At 35.2% G+C, this 21,568-nt stretch overlaps 1 protein-coding gene across 3 annotated transcripts in view; it reads left to right on the top strand.

The window, feature by feature from the left end:
• BCKDHB (branched chain keto acid dehydrogenase E1 subunit beta) overlaps positions 1-21,568 on the top strand; it is a 110,488-nt gene that overhangs the window by 11,605 nt on the left and 77,315 nt on the right. For all 3 annotated transcript variants that reach the window (XM_053939009.1, XM_053939012.1, XM_053939011.1), the window contains exons 4-6: positions 10,853-10,986; positions 11,669-11,824; positions 15,581-15,689. In XM_053939009.1, the coding sequence (XP_053794984.1) occupies positions 10,853-10,986; positions 11,669-11,824; positions 15,581-15,689 (399 nt within the window). The remainder of the gene's footprint in view (positions 1-10,852; positions 10,987-11,668; positions 11,825-15,580; positions 15,690-21,568) is intronic.

Below are 21,568 nucleotides of genomic sequence, written 5' to 3'. Positions count from 1 at the left end.
ATCACTTCCATATTTGTTTTTCTTTTCTTTCTGTCTGCCTTACAAAATTTTCTCTCTGAAGCAAAGGGTATGTTTTGGGACAGATCAGCTGGCAAAGGCTGTTTTTAGCCTTCAGTGGTGAAGTTTCTCTGGCTTTCCTATACACATGGTCCCAGTGCAGGACTATTGTTATGATTTGAAGCTTTTATTTATTGATCAGTTTCTCTGAACTCTGGTTGCTACAGCTTGAGGATATAGGGCATTCAAAACCAGATACTTTACTCTTGTGCTTTACTGAGTAAAATGTGGTTGCTTACAGCTCTCTGTTGTTACATCCCATGATAATGCTAGCTTGTCTTGCAGCAATAATGTTTATTTACAATACTTGATCCACTATAATCCCTGGTTGTTATTCTGTAGATCTTGTGTCTAAGGTGTAAACACTTGTGTGAGTTTTCAGGGAACACTTAATTCTCAGTAAATGTATCATTTATTCATAGTCCAGTAAACTAATTCATGAATCTTTGTTTATTCGACCAGGATATGGCTGTACCTAGCTATGCCCAAGGGACACCAGCTTTTCTAAAAAATAGTAGTCATCATTTGAAGATAAGTATTTACTTGAGCAAAATATTATTCTATGAGCTTTAGCTGTAAAAAACTCCTGAAAGCAAGTTCTGTGTTTTAAGTGAAAGCCTATAGAGGAAAACATGGGTGGGAAGATAGAGTTGTCCCCATGTTGTTATGGTATTTGGTGAAGGTTGTTGGCTGAAGTTTGGATGTGCTTGCAAAAACTGCTTAATGTCCTGACGGCTTTTAGCAGCCTGAAATGATGGGAGAAGCTTTTGAAGCTGAGCTAATAGAACTGGATATAGTACAGGGTTGTTTTTAAAAAAATTCTGATAGTTTGCCTCCAAAATACATAAAATAATTTAAAGTGTTTATATCGTAAATATTTTTGTTGGTGATTTCAGGACATTTTTTATTGTGTAGACTACACTTAATGTTAGTGGTAAGGGAGCAGATATCTGTCAGTGGAGATCCTGGGTTGTTCTGGTTGTTCTTGTGGTCCCAAATATTACAGTGCAAAGGTAAGAAGTACAAGAACACAATTTGGATGGGCTGTAATGCAATATATTAAGGCAGTGTGTTCTACCTCCCAAAAGCTACTAGTAGCTAGGTCTTAATTCAACAGATGGGAAGACACTCTGAGGTTTTTATGTGGACTTTTGAATCAATAATCATGGTGTCTTTCACATTCTTTTAGAACATAACCACAGGCTATTATTATGAGGAGGAGGAAAAACTCAGCTTAAAATACCATAAGTGTTAGGGCTTTACTGTATAAGCAGATAGAAAAATGTTATCTTGATGCTTCAAAAAGAGACTGCAAGCTTGCTGGAGAAACATGGTGCTTCTTTGGCATAAGTCTTGGTCCTTCCTAAAACATTGCATGTGGTAGAAGGAAAGAGTTCAGAATTTTTGACATCATGAACATAAGCTAAGGGTGGAACATTTTAATCAGAGTTCAAAATGACTACTTGTGTGTAGATTGAGTAAAACCTAAATAGCCTGGGGTTTGGTTATCGTCATTTCTTTGTGCATAGATTTAAGTGGAGAATTCTGCAGCATGCTTGCCTGGTTCTTCCAGAATAGTTTGGCAAGACCTGGATTTGTTCTGATTTATATAAATGTCTTTGAACAGTAACATCTGGAGAATGTGTTCGGACTCATTACACAATAGTACATTTTGTTCATTTTTGTCTTAAATAGCCAATTCTTTTTTGAAGATTTACAGTTAGAAAAAGAAGAAAAGTTGGTAAAATTTAGTATGTCCTTTCTACACCTTTTGTATCTGTGGGATAATGATATAAATCAGTCACTGTCAGAGCTACATAGCTTTTATTTTAGTTTTTTTTTTCCTTTTCTTTTTAATTGTTCTGATAGTGTGCCTGGTGTGAAAACTGTATTTTATTTATTTGGGGCTTGCTGATATTTATTATGTTTCTTTTCCTATGTTGTAAACCTGTTTCAGGGAAAGATAAGGAATGTATTTTTTAATATATAACTTGATGCTCAGTGCAGAGTAAAAAGAGAAAGCTGTTCTCACATGTTTAAGATATTTCAAGATACATTGCTGGGCAAAAAAGTATGTGCTGCTGAACTTCATAAAAATGGAATTTTCCACTTCAGAAAATACATGCAGTGAATCATGTAAAAACAATATTTTGAAAATATAATGTCAAGAAGGATGAAACTTTATGTATTAAAGACCCAAGATGGAATTGATGAGCATAACTAGTCTTTGCAGTCTGTATTAATACAGGTCTGCAAGCACATTTTGTGTACCTTCTTTTAGACATCTCTATGCCTTTGCAATTCCTTAGGTGGAATTAAGCGATTCTCAATTTCTTTTGTTAGTCCTGTGATTCCCTCTGTTTCATTTTTATGTTTATTTGTCCCACTCATCAACTGGGGTTAATTCCATATGTCTGCTGTTTTTTCTACTCTGAGTTTGGTGGTAAGAGGGTGGTAATTCCAATTTAAGAAGGTTCTGCAGGCTTTATTACAGGGAATAAAACTCTCAGAGTTTTCTTGGAAGTAATTTGCTTGAAGCCTAAAAGGGTGAAAAAAATCAAGGCTAGTATCCAAGTTTGGGAATTGTTTAAGCAGATTTGCAGCAGAAGCACTTTGAGGTGCAGGTTACTCTTATTTTGACTTGATTCAGAGCCATCTTCCAGTGACCAGGTTGGTATAACATGCTAGTCATTTATTATAAAAGATTTCTTTTTTATTTGCAGAAACATTAAATCCTCAAAACCTGGCACAGGGTTTTCACACTTAGATGGAAGCACCAAGTATAGACTAATTTATTAAATTTTCTCTTGCACATGCTTTGCATTATAAAGGGGCAGGCATGGTTACCAGTGGGATTTGTGAGATGGTTTTCATTACTGCAGGTTACTAGTCATTGAGCTCTTTGCTCCTTAGTACTTCTACAGCAGCATGAAATCCTTGCTGTTGTGTTGAGAATACTTACTTCACAATTCCAGGTAGAGCCAGCATGCTTTCACATTTACTATAAAATACATCTACACTACTGATACTGAGGAATGTGAGACAGGGTAATGTGTATTTGACATTTTTGCCTACTCTGTGATTTCTCATCCAGATGGTGTATGCAGCTTATTACAGCAGAATTTTCATTAACAGGTTGCAATACTTAGCTTTGACAACTGTTCTGTGTTTCCTGTTGGATCTCTGTCATGTCATGTCATGTTGCAGAGGATGTGAAAATGCATAGAACTGACCTAAGCCTTGTAATTTAAGCTGGTATGTTGTCCTCTGCTTATACCCACATATAAGTATTTGGTAGATGTCAATTTTGGGGCATATTTTTGGAAGTAAGCACTCGGTCATCTGGCATAGCTTCTCATGTCAAACTGTATGTCAGTTAGGCTTTTCTGCATGTGTGCTTCTCACGCAGCAAAAGTTTTTTGTAGTTGACAAAGGAATGTTGTTAATCATAGCTGGAGGAATATTTGAATGCTTTGTACAGTTAGGCATTGCTCTTTTTTTATTTAGGCTGCAACTGGATGTATGAGCCAGATTATGAGGAAGATATCAGTGTGGAGTGGGCAGCCCGCATGAATGTTTAAACTAGCAGTTCCAGCTCAAAGTGTTCTCAACAAGTCATTCTCTTACTCAACATGATGTGTTTTCCTTCCAAGAGCTCATTAGATCACAGCTACTCTTTCTCCAAGAGTCCCTTAGAAAAGTAAAAAGAAATTCTGGTGAGGAAATCTGCCACTGAGATATGAGCTTCTTTTTAAATTTTTTCCTAAGAGTGTGGGTCTGAATGAGTACTATTTTATCAATGTCATGAATTGCTTCCGTGAATAGGACAGGTGAAAAGGACAGGCATAAAAAGTTCTGGCATGTAGCCCTGCTTGGGGCTGTTAACAAACCATAGAGAGTTTGTAAGGAGAAGACCTTGAAAGTCATCTGTTTCAAACCAGTCAGTACTCAACATAGTTGAGTTTAGTTTGCCTGTGGTCTTGTCCAGGTGAGTTTTGAGCATGTCCTAGGCAGGAGCTTCTACAACCTCTTGGGACAGCTTATTCCACCATGTGACTACTGTCACAGTGAGGATTTTTTTCTTTATTATAATTAGTTTACTTTTTTGCATCGTTCATTCGCTTGACACTGTGTACCTGAAAAGAATTTGCTCTTCCCCCTGTTCATACTGCTTGGCTGCTCTTCCATTGTGGGAGGATTAAATGACTTGCAAGATTACCAGCATTCAAAGCTAAAGCCAAAGCTTTGCATTAACCTCCCCCAACTCCTCCCACTTCTTCCCTGAGAAAGGGAGAGAATTGCATAGGATATTTCAATATTTTTGTTTTATTCTTTAGCTTCGGTGGCTGCTAGTTTGTCACAAATGACAGGAAATCTGAACTGGGGTAGAGGGCTAAAAATGAAATCACTCTTTGCTTTAGGAAGGCAGAGGTATCTATGGAGTTTTTCTGGGTCTTCTTTAATCCAAAATTCTGTGAGCCTGACAAAGGCATTATTACTGTTATATTCATGCTGTGAACTTTCAGAATTTACTAAGTTTTAGTAGAAAGTTTTCCTTCCAAACCTGAAATTTAGTAACTGTGCAGATTATACGAATTTCTGTCTATGGTAACCTTTTCTTTGTGCTTCAGCAGTTCTCCTGACTGCAACTATTTATAGTCTATGAGAGTGAGGGTTAAATGGAAATGCAGTAAACAGGCTTTTCTCCTGAGGGAATCTTGTGGGAGAGGAGGTGAAAGTGTAGTTGTGGTCTAATAAGCTCTTAGAAGAAAAATGCTTCATCTTAGGTCAAAGAATGACTTGTTAAGAACACTTTGAGCTAGAACTACTAGTTCAATTCATGTTTCTTCAAATGTATGATTTAGTAACTTGGGGAGACTTAAAAGGAAAATATATCTTTCAGCTGTTCCTAATTTCCAAATTACTTGAAGTGCTTTTCTAAAGTGTTGAATATGTCAGTAACATATATGATGAACTGGTGAAGAATTCCTGTTCGTACCAGTTACCAGGCAGAACATGTGTCCTTTACTTTGGGCAACACAGTGGTGACAAGTAGTTCAGAAGAATGCATTTTTTGGTGGGATTTTCTTATTTTGCCCCAAATAATGAAGCATAATTAGGACTCCTGTGAACAAGTGAAACCAAGAAAGAAAGACTTATCTATCATTTAATCTTTAAAACTTCTGTCTAAAAACTTCTGTCTAAAACTAGAATAGGAAGTCAGCTACTTTGTTGCAAAATAGAGCATGATAGTGGATTTTGCAGCAGCAAAATAGGAAGAAGCTAATTTAGATTAGTGCACGCAAATCTCATTTCTGACCCTGTTGTCAGTTGCTCACAGATTTTGGCAGTAGGTTTTTTTTACAAACTTTTGTATCTTACTGCCATAATGTGACATTTTGGAATATTTATGGAAAATATGATGGGAATGTGATGTACTTAGTTGCTAAATAATCAAAAATTGAATGACTTTTTAATTCAAGGTAACTAAATGTTGAAATTGTTTTGAAGGCATAGGTGACGTATACACAGTGTGTGTGGATACACGTATTTCTCCTATTAACAGACCAAGTCACTGCACTTGACTTGAGACTTTACACTGGTTTGACTGAGGGCTGAGACCTTGTCACTCAGCCCTGGGGCTGGCTGAGTTATGCCAGAGGCATGGCTGGGTCCTTGAAGCCTGTTATGAATGTTTGGGCACACACAAATGTTCCTGGCTTTTGCAGGAAACAGGGTTGGGGAAGAACAGGAGAGGAGTATAGCTAAATTCTGTAAGTTGTTATTCTATGTACAGTAGGTAAAAGTCACCTTCAGAAGTTAAAAGCTACTTGCATGTGAAATCCTTTTCATTTGATATAACCACTTTTCATCAGTTAGGTGAAATAATGTGTTGTAACATGGATAGCTCTGGGAAAAGCAGCTTTTTAAACAATACAGCATGTTAGTGTGCAAGGTTTCAAGACTGAGAGTTAAGCCATCTCTGTGTCAGTGAGCCTGAATCCCTGCTTTGGACAAGTAGCTTTGAAATGTCTATATTCAGGTGTAAAGTTAATGTATATTTACTGGTATTCCCTTTAGGGCCTATTTTTTTAAAGCTGGAGAACCGTGACTGGGTTATCAGTAGAAAAAATTATAGAACAAAATTATTAAAATGAATAAGTTAGTATAACTACTTTTTGTTAACCCAGGAGCTCCAAAAGAGCTGCGTAAATTTACTTACTGTTTGGCTTGCCCTCTTGTACAGTATCAGAGAAATGGAAGACTACAAGTGTCACCAGTTGTAAAATGGGGCTTAAAAGGGTTGGTGGGACCAAGAAGCTTAAATGTTGGATAGATTGTGTTAATTATTTTAAGAAATAAAGTTAGTAGACTGATGTAGAAGTACATCTATGAAAAATCCTACATATTTTAAGGTTAAAAAAGGTCTTTAAAGGCAGGACTGATTGGAAATCAGTAATTCCTGTTTGAATTTTCTACACGAAGTCCCTGGTGAGTACCCAAAAAGCTCATCTTTTCTTTCCCATCCTCTCTGCGTGTGCAGCCTGACTGCTTCGGTTGAACTCCTAATATATTTAGCTTCTTAAACTTTTCTATTTGACTTCTTATGGATGTTTTAAATGGAAGTTAGTGAGATCATTGGGACAAATAAAATGCTGTCCATATATATTGTTAATACTGCTCAGTACTGACATCTTTTAGGATGCATTATGCATTTTTTTAACGCCAGTGATGTAGAAGTATTTTGAAAACAAAGCACAGTTCTCCTTTGGCTAAATCACCAGCAGTACTCCTTAAACCACCCAAATGGTCCAGGGTGGACTCATGCAGAGTGATATGAAATTACTCAGAGTTGGAGCATTGGGTGGTGTGTTAACATTATAAGAGATTTAATATTGTTTGAGTATCTCATTTTTGAAGTTAAATTAAGACAGGAACATGACTTGTTGCAGTTACTGAATCCTGAAATATTTTCTTCCTGATGGCTTGGAACAAATAAAGATGAAGCAGCCAAAACATTAATGCACAATAATCGACTACGAATGTTTGTAAACATGTTCTGTTAGGTTGCTATGAAACTCCTTATTCTTGGCGAACAAGGAGATGACTATGAGACTGCCTTAAAGCTTTTGTCTCTTACACAAAGGGTCAGTGGTAATTTGAACAATCATGGGTACTCTTTGTTCTGAAAATCACAAAGATCACTCATTTTTTATTTAAGTCAAATTGAACCGAATATTGCTTTGTTCTTTAATGTTTGTTCTTCATAATTTCAAATTTTCCTTGTTAGGGAAGACTTCTAGAGTGTTTTTTTCCTTCCTTAACATGCATCTAGTCTTACTCCTGAGTTGTTGGGATGGAGAGATGAGAAGAATCATCCTTTTTTTTTCACGTAACCCTCCCTGTTTGCCATGTTGCTTCCCTCAGTAGCTGGCAAAGGGCACTGACCTGTTCAGATGGCTGAAATAAAGGATGTTTATAAAGCCAGGCAGGTTAATTGAAATGCACACCAGTGTAACATCTTCCTGCAGAGGCTGACGCACCTGGCTCCAGAAAATGCAGAGGTGCTACTTTCACCTGGGCTGACAAGTCAGCTCCTTGAGTTGGTGTTAGTTTGTTTTGAGCTGTGTGGCTGACGCAAATCATAGAAGAACACATTTTAGGAAGTGTTTTTTTGTTGGTAAGGAAATGAAATATGGAAACACCATGTATCTCTGGGTTGTTTGTGTGCTTCAGTCAGATTTCAGCTGAAATCTGACTCAGCTGGTTTGCAGAAGATGGTGTGAATGGTGGTTTGTTGAAGTGGACTTCCTTTTCATGTTTTGAAAGAAAGTAAAAAATAAAAAAATATGAAATAAACTAGATAAACATACATAGGCTTAATGCATTTAAATGCTAAATATTTAAATATTTTGTGTTAGTTTTAGTAATGATTTTCATATTGTATCAATAAAAATAGAAGGTTAAAGCAACACCATACAATTTTTAATGTTTGGGGAAATTAATATATTTGTTTTATTCTAACAATGTGTGTGTCTTTTTGTCATAAGGGGCTAGATTTTATAAAGAAAGCCCTACCCCTCGAAACTCTGCCTGGAGTTGTTTTCTGATCTAATATACAGTGAAGTACTTTAGGATTTGCTTTTAAGAGGCCAGTATTATTGCTTTCATATTACAATCAAAACCATTCCTGAGTAATAAATTTCATTAATTGAATTCCCTAGCTCACTTTTTTCTGTTTTAAGACATGGTGCTTCAGAATTGTACCTTTAATCCTGAAACTCCAAATTAGGTGCTTCACACTCCTCACATTACAGCTGTCTTGTTACATTTCACTTTTGCTTTAATGATTTTCACTTCATTTATTTCATCATACTCCATTGATAGCAACGTGATACCTCTCATTTAATATTTCATTAGTGTTTCAGCAGTTTTATTAGGATGTATTTTATATTTCGAATTCTAGTGTTACATGGTAGTGTGGTGGGGTTAACATGCTTTTAAATTAATTCACCACCCTAAATTGATATTAAAGAATTAACTTTCAAGTTTGTATCAATTATTAGTTAAAAGCTCATTTCACAGGATTGTTCAAATACATTCCAATTTTTGTGTGAGGGTTATTTATTTATGGAACCTGTGTATTAGGCTATTTCAGTGTACTCTGAAAAATCTGTTAATAAAGAATAAGGTTAAGTAAGCTATAAGCCTTAGATCAAAATATCCTGTAAGCAAGTGAAGTGAAAAATAGTGATCTGCCAATGGACTTATAAAAAGCAGGAAAGTAGAAAGAAAATCACAAACATTACCATATGTCTTCATAATGTTAATACATTTTTAGTTTATTAAAATAAGATTTGTTTTTAGTTAAACTTAATTGTGTCAGTGCAAGAGAAGGGAATCAAGATGGCTAATTCATGGTGTGCTAGATAAATAAAAGGGAGGGAAGGAAGTGTTTACCAAGTGTTTATGGTGTTACGGATGGATGTGTGTACAGGGCTTCTGCACCTTCACAGTTGTGGTGGTAAGGCCTGGGACAGCTACACGTTTACACAGGAAGTTTATTTTCCCTTTTTTTTGGCTATGATGTCTGTCAACGGAGAGAGTGCACCAGTGAATGCAATATAGGAACTGAGATTACAGCTCCTTCAGGAATGAGAACAATTTACACAGTAAAGAGTCCCTCTAGGGGAAGAATTAATCTTGGATTCTCTTTGTTTCCACTGTCTTGTATGAGAAATCATGGTGTGTCCTGCAATTGTGGCAGCTCTTTGGACTTGATGTTGGCTTGTGTAGCCTCACTGATGCCAGCAATATTGTAATATCATTTGATGGCATTTCTTTTTTTACTTGCTTTAAATGAATGTTCCTGGTGGAGGGGGAAAAAAAGGAAAGCAGAGAGAGAGCCAAAAACATATTCACTGCTCTCTCTCTCTCTCTCCATATATATATATATATATATATATACATACATGCATATGGACAGGATACAAGAGGTGAGAGTGGTGTACTGGGTGACATGTGAAAATGAAAGATGTGTCCTTTAAACATTTGTAAAACATACCTCCCTTTAGTATATTGCAAATATAGCCTTGGACAATGGTTTTTCCCTAATCATCCCTTTCTGAAAACTTCTGTTAGCTTTCCTTTTTGTAGTTGAACTTAGAGATATTGAAATTAGAAGTCCTCATAGTTAACAGCTTTCCCACTTATTAGTTTAGTCTGTTTTTTTGGTTAGTTGTTTCATGGTTATTTTGTTATTGTTTAATTTATTTCATAGCCACTGGTGTGCACCGTGCACATTTTTTCCATCCCATTTAAAGTCTTGGCATTTTCATGCATGATGGATTCCTATAGAAACCTACTGTCTACCCAGTGTTCTAAAGGGAAGATTTAATAGCAGACTGAGATTTTTCTGCTATACTCCCTTGGCAGAAAAGTACTGCTGGCAAATATGTTAAATATGTCTTTTACAGGATATTAGTAGTGGTGTTTAATCTTCTTCCTACTCCTTCTTGTTTTTAATTTCATGAACTGAACAATTTTGTGTGCAACCATCTATTAGATTGATGCATATTTGGGATCTGAAATTACTATGGCACAGAAATATGTCAGGACTAAAGTAACCTTTTGCATTCCCATAGGGAAGAAATGAAATCAAATGTTTTGGGTTTGTAGCAGGAACTGCAGTTCCTTGGAGACACAGCAACTTATGTGAATGCAGCCTTACCTTGGTAGAGAAGAGTGGTAAGGTTGGGCACTGCTGCTGGGGAGTGTGGACAAGAGGCAGTGTGCTTTTGTACAGGTGCTCCTGGACATCTGGCTGCCTTTGAGTAGGAACAGTTACTTGTGAGTGCCTGGAAAAAAAAGGAAGAAACAACATCTACCTTTATTGTAAACTTGAAAAAATGCTTGTAAGTATTGTTCACTCCCATATAAGCATGGGGGTTATGCGTGTTTTAAGTGTGACTGTGTCAGAACAAATTTTCCTTCAAGTGTTCAGAACGTTGTAAGTTACAGAGACTGTTCTTAGCTTTCATTTTCACCTTTTCTTTCTCTGAGTTGTTACAAGTTAAAGTATCTGTACCTGTAATGGATGATTATTGTTGCTACACGTAAAAAAGCCCATCTAAACAGCTATGTGCTTAATTGTATGTGACTTGCTTATAAGTAAAATATTTCTGGGACAATATTTTCCACTTAGAGCTGGTTGTATTAAAGGAATTGTGTTTCTTTTTTTTTTGTTTGTTTTGTTTTTTTTTTTTTTTTTTTTTTTTTTTTTTTTTTAATCTAGGTAAAGACAGAGTTTTCAACACCCCTTTATGTGAACAAGGAATTGTTGGCTTTGGTATTGGAATTGCTGTTACAGGTGCTACAGCCATTGCAGAAATTCAATTTGCAGATTACATTTTTCCAGCATTTGATCAGGTTAGTACTAATAAATTTGAGAGTGGTTAAAATAAATCTTACAACTGTTTAAATTACTCTTCTGTTAGCATAAGTACTTGGTTTGAATATGTAATTTTTGCAAATATAACCACAGCTGCATTACTAATATTTATGCATGCTTTAGGTAAACAGGCATAAACTGCAAACAGTGCTAGTGCTGTACTGTAAACAGTAAACTGTACCATGGCCAATTTGAAGGCTTATTAAATAATGGAAATTAAAGATCTGGTTTGAGGCAAATGTCTGTTTGTTTTGATTTTTGGTTTTGTGGCTGTGTTGGCTTCAGCAGCCATAAATTCAAAAGCCTATGTCTTCTGATCACAGTCTCATTTCTGCATACAGCTGCAGCTGGCCATGTGTCCACAGAACAAAGTACAGATCTGGACAGGGCTGATTGACAGTATAGAATGATTAAACAACTGGGTTATAAGGCTACCCCTGAGGCTTAGGCATCTAACTTGAACACAATAAATTATTGGTTTATTTGCCTTGGAAAAAGTTTTTCTTTGTGCTGACTTACAGTATTCCTTTGCTTCTGATTTCATCCTCTGAATCCCATGCATGGAAGAGATGATGAAGTTACATTGCATGTATTGAAGTGTCTTGATGCATAAGTAGAGGTATTGGAGTGAATGTTACTTTTGTATATAAATCTTCCCAGATTGTTAATGAAGCAGCAAAATACCGTTACCGCTCTGGAGATCTATTCAATTGTGGAAACCTCACCATTAGAGCACCATGGGGCTGTGTGGGTCATGGTGCACTATATCACTCTCAAAGTCCAGAAGCCTTCTTTGCTCACTGTCCAGGAATAAAGGTATAGTAACTCTTGTTTTATGAAGATTTTTTTTTTTGTTTGTTCATTTTATAATGGACCTGACTAGCAGTGAGTCTGGGTGCAGACAGGGGAAGAAGAGTAGATGTCAATCCACAACAAAATACCTGAATATGTTAATTAAGAACTATCAGAAAACCTAAACTGTGTTAAATGTTTGAAAATTTATAGCCATTATTGAAGCAATCTTTAGTACACATAACACTTTGTCTGTTTTTTGAGCTACAAACACATATTTTACATAGTTTTATATACAGTATGGTAGAGAACCTAAAACTAACAATTAATAAGTAGTGCTTTCCTTTTCATTTATTTATTTTTTAATTTCTGCATCTCTCTTAAGTGCATTATTGAATTAATTTATATGAAAGACAGTGGTGGACAGCAGGCACAAACTGTCTGGAGGTCCTTGCCAAACTCAACTGCTTGGTGATTCAGTGAGTGAGAACTTCAGGCAAGCTTTCTGCCTGAGATGGTGGCTTCCCTTGAAGTGAAGACACTTAGTGCTTAGGTGGATAACTTTCTTAGGGAAAGCGAAGTGCAGGATCTGGTCATCTCAGATCAAGAGAGCACTGTTTGTCAGGCTCTCCATTTTTTCCTGACCAAATTTTTGTCTGTGAACTTGTACTTCTGGGTTAGCTGGCATCCAGTCCATTGAGCAATGACTCATGGCAGATGAATGTGGAAGATGTAGGCAGAACCAGTATTTGTATTCTAAAGACACATGTTCATTGTTTATCTGCTGTTTATACTGTTGTCTCTGTATGATTTTCGTGTCCTAAAGCTTCAGATATTACTCATCTACAGGGAGGCCATAGCCATTTCTCCTACTTGTTCTTCTCTTAAATAAAAAACCTGTATTATTCACTGTTTATTTATTTATTTGAGGAATGAGATACATTCTTGTCTTTGGGTGTTCTTTATGGTATTTGATGTCCTCTTCTGAACTTGAAAGTGTTTTCTGATTTAGACAAAAGCAATCTACAAATCTTTTGCCACGTTATTGAATCAAATGTTTTCTAGAGCTTGTTTAAAACTAAAGTAGTTTATTATTGTATGAAAGCAAAACATAGCTTAGATAATTAAAATACTGACTCCAGGTCCAGCTAATTTCTGCTGATCTTGTAGGTCAATTTCAAATTTTAATATACTAAACCAAGGGATGAGGTTTAGTGGTCCACTCTGGTGATTAATACTCTTTCTGATTCATACCAACTACCTAGACTGATGGCTAGTCTTATCAACAAGTTAGTAAGTCAGAATTTTGTTTAGTCACTCTATGTAATATAATTTCTTTGTTCCCATCTCTGATCTTTGTGTGGGTTTTTCACTTTCTTTCACTTTTCCTTGGGTAAAATGCTAAAATAGGTTGCTACCACTAAGATCTGTCATGTCAGTTAAAGGTAAAGGCACATGAATTCTGTGGAACTGATGGAGCAATCTTCTAGTTTTTTGTGCACAGAGAAGTATTTTAGACTCTTATCTTTTGAATATTACTGCTTTTGAAAACAATGTTATTCCTTTAATATTTTTTGCAAAGCTGTTTGTTGGTACAGTTCATAATGTTTCAAGATTGCAGGTATTTGTGAATAATCCTGGCCCTTAAAATAGAAATCAAGAAGTTAAAATGAACTGGTATTTCAGAGGCATTTTCAAATGTCCCATAACTAAGTATACTTTCACCATATTACAGGAGGAAAGTCAATGTCTTACATGCTGAGAAGGGTAGGGTTTGATCTTTGGAAAAAGTGGCTTTCAAAACAACCCTTTTATTAAACTTTGTGAAAGGCTTCTAGCTTTCTGTTTTATGTTTTTCTTAAGTGGCAGGTAGAGTTTGGATTGCTCAAGCCAAGGGGGGTTTGTACATCTTTGGTTATTCAGGGGAAGGGTTGTGGTCATTGGTACTTAGGCAAAGCTTATTAGGGTTTGAGAACACTACTGGATGGTTCTATCTTCTGTCCACTGTTGTGAGGGTGTACACAGAAGACATTAATATTGATTCTCTGCATTCCATTGTACCAATATCTTCTCTCATGGTTAGAAGCGTTCTTTTTCATTTCCAGCCTAAATTTGTTCTTGACTAACTTGTATATTTATCTGTCCTTCACTGTCCCGTTTATATCCTAAAACACTTGTATTCTCTTTAGTCTTTGTTTTGTTAGACTAAAGAAATCAAAGTATCAAAGAAATGTTAGCAGTATCTGGAGCTCTTTTGACATCTGTTTCATTCATTTTCTTTTCAAAGGGTTGAAAGAATCATTAAGTATTCCACTTGAGTTTCTAGCAGCGATTTTTACAATAGCACTAACAGTTCCTTGGCTATGTTGTTACTTTTTTTTTTAGGGCTTAACTGCATAGTATGCTAGTCATCTCTTGAGCAGATAATAAATTCACATCTGAATTTCTACTCCTGAGCTCTAAAGCTGTAACAAAAATGTAGTCCTTAAACATGTGACTTTCAGTATGTATTTTTCAGTTTGTTTTTGTAAATTGGGTCTTTTTAGTATCATCCTCTCTAGTGTAGTGACTTCCAGCTTTGGAATAGTCTTCATCACCATGTTCTGACTTAACATCGTGAATGAATAAGGTAAATAAAGTCTGTCCTAAAAATGATTCATACCTAAGGAGCTGTACTAGTGACATCCGTGGGTAATTTCCCATGTGTCTGTTACCAAATGCTTTGGTGAAATATTAATAAACTGCTTCTTCCTTGTTTGGAAAAAGCACTTCTCAAGTTAATTTCATGTAATAGGAGATTTAGGTTGTGTTTTCACTCTTTTATATTATTTTTATGTAAACAAATGATATTACTTTCAAAACATATTTTGAAGCCATGGCTGTAGTTAATTTTTTTTTTAAATGCTGGAACTAATGTTTTCAGTGACTTCTAACTTAACAGCTATAAAAGTGTTTGCTGATAGACTTCATGCTGCATATTCCAGTTCTTGAGGGATGGAAATTAATTGGTTCTTCTGATTTGAGGGAATTTGGCTCTTGGGTTTTCTATTTTCATTTAAACTGCTATAATTTGGTAATTTTCTTTTCATAATTGAAATTCTCTTAGATCATCCAAAGTTAACTCTTTTATTGGCAAATGAATTATAGTGTTTCCTTCCAAGTTTTTGGATTACATCTGGAGACCTGCCTTAGTTTTATTTGCTTGATAATGATTTAAGGTATTTATTGGTTACTTATTTCCAAAATGAACAAAAGCTTCCACCATAAGCAAAGAAAGTCAGCTTTAAGTAATTATTTCGTTTTGTAGCCTTCAAAACTTACTGGAATAAGCCTGAATACCTTTAAGGTCTGTTCTGATGAATCTTTACCCAAGTAACTGAGGATCAGTCAGCTGTGTTTTTTTTTTTTTTTTTGTACATCTATGTTAATTTTACTAAGTTTATGTATATATGTATATTAATCTGACTGACATTTTTCTATTCCTTTTTACCTCAAATGTTACTGTTAAGATGTTAGTTGTATCTTATCTGAGCACAGTACCTTAGTATTTAAATCACTGTATAGAGGGGAACTATTAAAACTTCATCAATGAACAAAATAAAATTCAAAATTTGGAGTGTGCTTTAATAATGTAGCACTGATGTCAATTCACTTTGTAAGAACAGCTCAATCTGTATGTAGATTTATTTAAAGCAAATAATTGCTTAGTTTTAAGTATTATTGAGGAAGTTTCTAGCAGAATTGCTATTTTAACTAAACTGCTTAAACATATTTTTACAGGTTGTTATTCCACGGAGTCCTCTGCAGGCCAAAGGATTGCTGCTGTCATGCATAGAGGACAAAAATCCATGCATATTCTTTGAACCTAAAATACTTTACAGAGCTGCAGGTAAAGATTTGTATGTTGTATTTTCCAATAAAGCAACAATGTTTGGGGTTTTTTGCACTTATATGTTAGTAGTCACAGCTAAAACAATGCTTCAGTAGAAGTCTTGACTATTGTTTGGGCTCTAGCTATGTTGTGGGTTGGGTTTTCAGAGGAATTTTGAAAGCTGAATAAATTCTCGAAGTTTGACTGCAAAGATAATTTATAGAATAATATATAAGAATATTTACCATCTGATTTATGCTCATTTAGCTTTGGAAGTGGAATGCTTTACAGCCTAAGATTAACAAAAGAAGTAAAACTAAGAGGCATTATTCTTTATCAAATTCTGATATAAATTTGGCAGAATTTGAACTGCTTTCTTGTGGTAACTCTAAATACTAAAATAAGTTTCCAGATCAGTTTTTATTTTTCCTAAAGAACTGAGCCCCACCATCACCATTTTCTCAAAGTTAAAATTTCTTTGAAATGCTTAATTTCTAAGAATCTTCAAAATCTCCTCATTTAGCTTTCAACCTTATTTGAAAGGAAATGTGATTGCCATTTCTTTGTTTTTAGTCATAGTGAACTTTCTGGTTCAGAGTAGTTTTAACAACTCTCAGTTACATGTAACGTATTGGAACAGTGGAACTTGACAACGATGGTGTTTGAATTGGTTCTAAAAATTAGCTTGTTACTTCTTTGGACTAGAGAAACTTGACAGAACAGATGTGTTCTGTCACAGAACACATGAAAACAGATTAAAAATTTTGCATGTGGAGACAGGCAGAGAAATAGGATGAGCAACTGATAAAATAGAACTGAAGCCCTGACCTACCCGTAGCATTTCCCTGTCCTGTGGCTTTATATGCAAACTGTGCTTGATCCATCAGTCCAGTTTATAAGTTGACTCTGTGTTGGCTGAATTTGAGTTACAGACAAAATGTTTCTATTTTGCTTTGGACCTTTTCCATCAGTGCATCCATTTTGTCAGTAAATTTATCCTCTTCCTAGAAAGACAGTAATAAGGGGAAAATTTAGAAAACAGACATCAAAACTACAAAAAAATAATAGTATTATTCAGGAAAACTGCTTATTTGCTTTTATATTTTCAAAAAAGGCCCAGAAATCCCATTACCAATGTAAATTTAAAAGTGCAGCTATTTTTAGTGTGATGGGTGTGATGTGTCCATAGGGTATTGCATTCCTTAAGTTCAGTGTGTTTTGAGGGTTTACTAAAATTCAACTAAAAGATCTCTGTCCATTCATTTAGAAGAAGTAGTTTGAGAAATTAACTTGAGTCTGAGTAGGCCTTTATTTCTCCCCCTTCCCCCCAGTATTTACAAGTCACAAGTATAGACTTTAGAGTTAATAAAATACTTGCTTTCATGTTGGCATAAAAGGCTGCACATCAGTATCACACAGCTTTTGAGAATATAGGGAGGTTTTTGTGTTTGAGGAAATGACTTGTAAAGCAACTGCTGGATCATTTATTGAACATAAATCAGGCTTGTGATGGATATCTTGAGTAAAGATGTGCTGAAATAGTGTTTAATGTGATGTATGTGCTGGTCAGTAACAGGCTACAACATTGCTGTCGTTGGTAATTTCTGAAAGACGGTGATTTCCTCCTCTAATCTGATGGCTAAGAGAGACTTTACCAATATTTTTTGTCTTATAATTTCTAAGAATATCAGTTTAGTGATGTAAGTTGAAATTTATAATACATTTGCATCATCAAATGTACTATATGTACGTATGACAGGGATGATTGTAACAGGTAACTTATTTCATCTACATAGATATTTTATTATTTCTACAATGTAAAGCAGGAATATTTTACTAAAGGATTGCTTTTTATGTTCTGTTTATTTTTGTTGTAAGCTTTCTTTGTGTTATCATCAGTTTGTCATCTTTACTATCCTTTGTGGGTTGGGTGAGCCAGGACTAGAAGAAGACTGCTGTCTGGGAGTTTCTTCTATAAAATTGATCTCTCTTAGAGTTCATTCTTATTCTTCTGGCCACGGTCAGGATTTCTGGTAATTCCACCATAGAAACCAGGTGGCCTGGTGAATTCAGAAATGAACCAGGGCCAACATAATTGATAAGATCAAGATGCAGCAGCAATGAGACACAAGCCTGGCTGGTAAACAAGAATAAGATAAATGGTGGAAAGAAGGGTTTTAAAAATGTGACTTTCTTGTGTTTCCTAGAGAAAATTTTTACAATACCCCATGTGAGTGTGTTGATTCTAGCAGGAGAAAGAAAATCGTAGAGGTTCAGAAATTGACTTAGACAGTAAGCTTGAACTATGTCTGTATTTTTGTGTCTTTCCATTAGTGTCTTAAAACAGTACAGGATCTTCTGAAGGCTGGGAACATGCAGGCTTTCCAAAACAAAACCCAAATGGTATCAGTTCTCCTCTATTACTTAATTTATCTTTATTTTTTCCTTTTTAGCATGGCATAATGCTTCACCTAAGATTTGGGATCTCGTTGTTCCAGATGAAAATAATTTTCTTTATTTCTGTGATGATGGCTCAGTCATTGAATAATGAAATTATATTGCCCCTACCATAGCTATTTTTTTTTGCTTTAGCTTCTTGTGAATAGACATGTTTGTTCAGAGAGCTTTGTGACTGATGTTACAGTGGGTGTGTAGGGACTTAGTTGAAAAATTAAGGTATTGAGGATATTAATGAGAAAGAAGATTTTCTATCTGTAAAATTAATGTAGGCTTTTGAGTCTTGTCATTTTCCTCTAATGGACTTCTCTTTCTTCCTATGAGTCCTCTAAATATTTGTCCGTGATATTTTGTTCAGAGTTGTTGATATATTTGAAATTACAGCTGAAAAGAAACTGTAGGTGGCATAGTCTTTAAAAGACAGGCTATATTTCCTTATTCAGGTGGCCTGAAGCTAATAATGCTTTGTTTAAACAAGCAAGCAAGCAAAAAAAAAAAATCAAACTAAAATAATGACAAAAATCCCATTCCCGCTCCATTCCAACCACCAAAAATTTATTACCTTCTCTGAGTGTTCCTGACAAGGTTTATTTCTTGTCTTAGTTACATTTGTCTTCAGGTATATGTCTGCATATTTTGTTTATAGCTTCTCCATTTTTTTATCATCCCATCAGATAGTTTTTTTGAAAGAAACACTCCCATATTCCCCATACCCTTATCAATAAATGGGACTGAGTTCTTGTAACTGCAACCCTCAGCCTTTGTGGTAAGGTTTGTGTCCCTGTGTGTTCTTCCCCATGGCTTTTCTCTCTTCCTGTTATCGCCTTTTACGTTGTAAAGATCCTTGTCTAGACACCCTTCGAGGAGCAGATGCTGTCTTCTTTCAAGTAACCATACAAGTGTTTATCAGAAATATTGTGTATGTTAATTTTCCTTCAATTATATTAGGAGGGAGCAAAGAAATGTAAACCTTTCTGAGTAAAAATCTAGAGTTCAATATGCAAGTACAGTGAGAAGAGAGAATTCTCTTGCTATTTAATTTACGAGATCATAATGTTACTGAAGGTGCCGTAGTGACATCCCCCTAAATGTCAGAGCTACTAAGAAAATATCTGAATTAAAAAGGAAAAGGAGGTTTTGATTTATAAAAAGTGTTAACAGCCTGTGCAGTGTCAAGAGAACATAATGGTTATGAATCAAAGGAGAAGATGAGTCACCTTGACATTATCAGGTTTAGACATCTTGTGGAGAACCTACTCTGATGTTTTTTGACCTTTTCAGTTTCATTTAATTGTACTATATATGACATTGGTGGTGTAGGAATAAATACAACTTGCATCAGTGGTTGTTATAGAGACAAGGCAGGTAGGATGAGAAAACATGTATTTTATTTCTGCTGTTCAGACTGCTCCTTTAGAAAATGCAACAGATGTTGTAACCTCTTAAAATTGTCATGGCCCCTTTTCACTGATAATTACAACTTTTTGTTAATTGCTGTGTTTGAAATCTGTGTTTGAAACATTTGATTTCAAATACTTTATTGCTTTAGTAATAGATGAACAGACTGTATGTAAACATTGTTATCCTGGATTAGATAATTATTTTGAAAGAATATTAATAGGATAATTCCGTATGCTATTTTTCATCTATATTAGTTGGGAAGGGAGTTTTTGCAAAGGCAATCAAGAAAAATCCTTCTAAATTGGACTTTCCTATAAATTTTTGACAAGCTGAATTTTCCATTTTAAATTGTCAGGTATGATAGATGAGCTCATTTAATGGACATTTTGTTGCAGAATGGTTCAGCTGTAGTAAGAAATTAGTTAATTTGCGTAATTGTATGTTATATTTCATTTCCCTAAGTGGATAAAACCATTGCATAGAGAAAAAGCTTTTATTTCTGTATCATGTACACCTTCCAGTTCTTCCTCTGGTTCATCCCACTCCCTTCAAAACCTTCTCATTCATGTCAGTATCCTGGGTTTCCACTCGAAGGTCCCATGGTATCTTTTAAAGTTTCTTGTTCTCCAGGTTTCATGTAGGTGACCATTTCATGACAAAAGCAGTCATGCAATGCCAGTTAGTGTAGTTGTGGGTTCCATTATCTTTCAGGATCTCTTTCTGTTGCCTGAGGGTTGTACAATGTGTGAAATCCGTAGAAACCTGGTCTGCCACTAATGTGCAGTGAGCAACTGCTGGATGTGGATTTCTGTCCCTTTCTTTCCCAGCCCTATTTTTTCTAGCCACTTGTTATTTGAAGAAATTATTACAAAGCAGGATGCTTGGACTAGGTGATCTCCAGAGGTCACTTCCTACCTCAGCCATTCTGTGATTCTGTGATATACGTGGTATTTATAGATCATTATCAACAAGAAAAAAGAAAATTGTCTGCCAGGATTGAAAATTATTTGCTACTTCATTTTTTGAAGTCACATTTGGAACTTGTAAGCCAGGAAAAAACCTAGGTAATTCTACTTTTGTTGTGTCTACCATAACAGTGAAGGAATAATATTGACCACTTCACTATTGGTATCACTCAGGGAGATTCTTATTGTTACTTCAAGAAGCAATTTTGTTCAGCAGGAACTCAATAAGTATTTTATGAGCCATGAAATAAGTTAAAAAGGCAGAGTGTTTTCTTTATAAATTGTTTCTGTGTATTTAGAAGATTTCTATTTTTTCTACTTATCACTAGAATATGTTTCAAGAAGTATTATTTCACTTGCTGGTGCATAGACAAGTTCATCTTTAGATCAAAACCAGTATTTCTTCTAAAATATGATATATGGATGTCTTTAATCATAGTTTTAGTCATTTAACCCATATGTGCAATGTATAGTGCATTGGATCACTGATTCAAAATCAGCACTAGTAAATGAGTCTTGAATGGAGCTGCGTTAAATGTCTTAGGAGAAGACTAAATGCCTAATTCTTGCCTTCTCTCTTGAATTGTGGTGTATCTTTGGTGTCTAGGTAACATTTTTAAAAGGAAAAATATTTAGACTTATTTAAAACTGCTATAATCAGAAGTTCTTGCTGGCATTCCCTGTGTAGGTTCTGAAAACCTTTTACCTCAATTTAAACATAAAACTGCAGAGCACCATATTTGGAGCATCAGGAGGATGCTGGCACAGATGATACTTCTTGTCTGAGTATTAAAGTATAATTTCAAGACTCTTCTGATGATTACTAGAATAATTAAGGATTCTAATCGATTAGTGGTTACTTGAGGTTTTTTATCAACTGTAGCAGTGTCCATTTCCAAATCTGATGCTGATATTTTGACTTGATGTACACCAGAACTTATTACTATCCTTTGCATGTGTATATATGCATAATCTTGTTGTGGTATGTAACATAAATTAAACTCTACACTGAACATATTTGTAACAGTCTAATTAAGAAGAATTTGAATTGAACATTTGAAATGAATGCTAATA

The sequence above is a fragment of the Vidua chalybeata genome, chromosome 3, assembly GCF_026979565.1.
Source record: "Vidua chalybeata isolate OUT-0048 chromosome 3, bVidCha1 merged haplotype, whole genome shotgun sequence".
NCBI classification, from domain to species: domain Eukaryota; kingdom Metazoa; phylum Chordata; class Aves; order Passeriformes; family Viduidae; genus Vidua; species Vidua chalybeata.
Note: the sequence above shows the minus strand (reverse complement) of the source record. Positions and strands in the feature narration are given on the sequence as shown.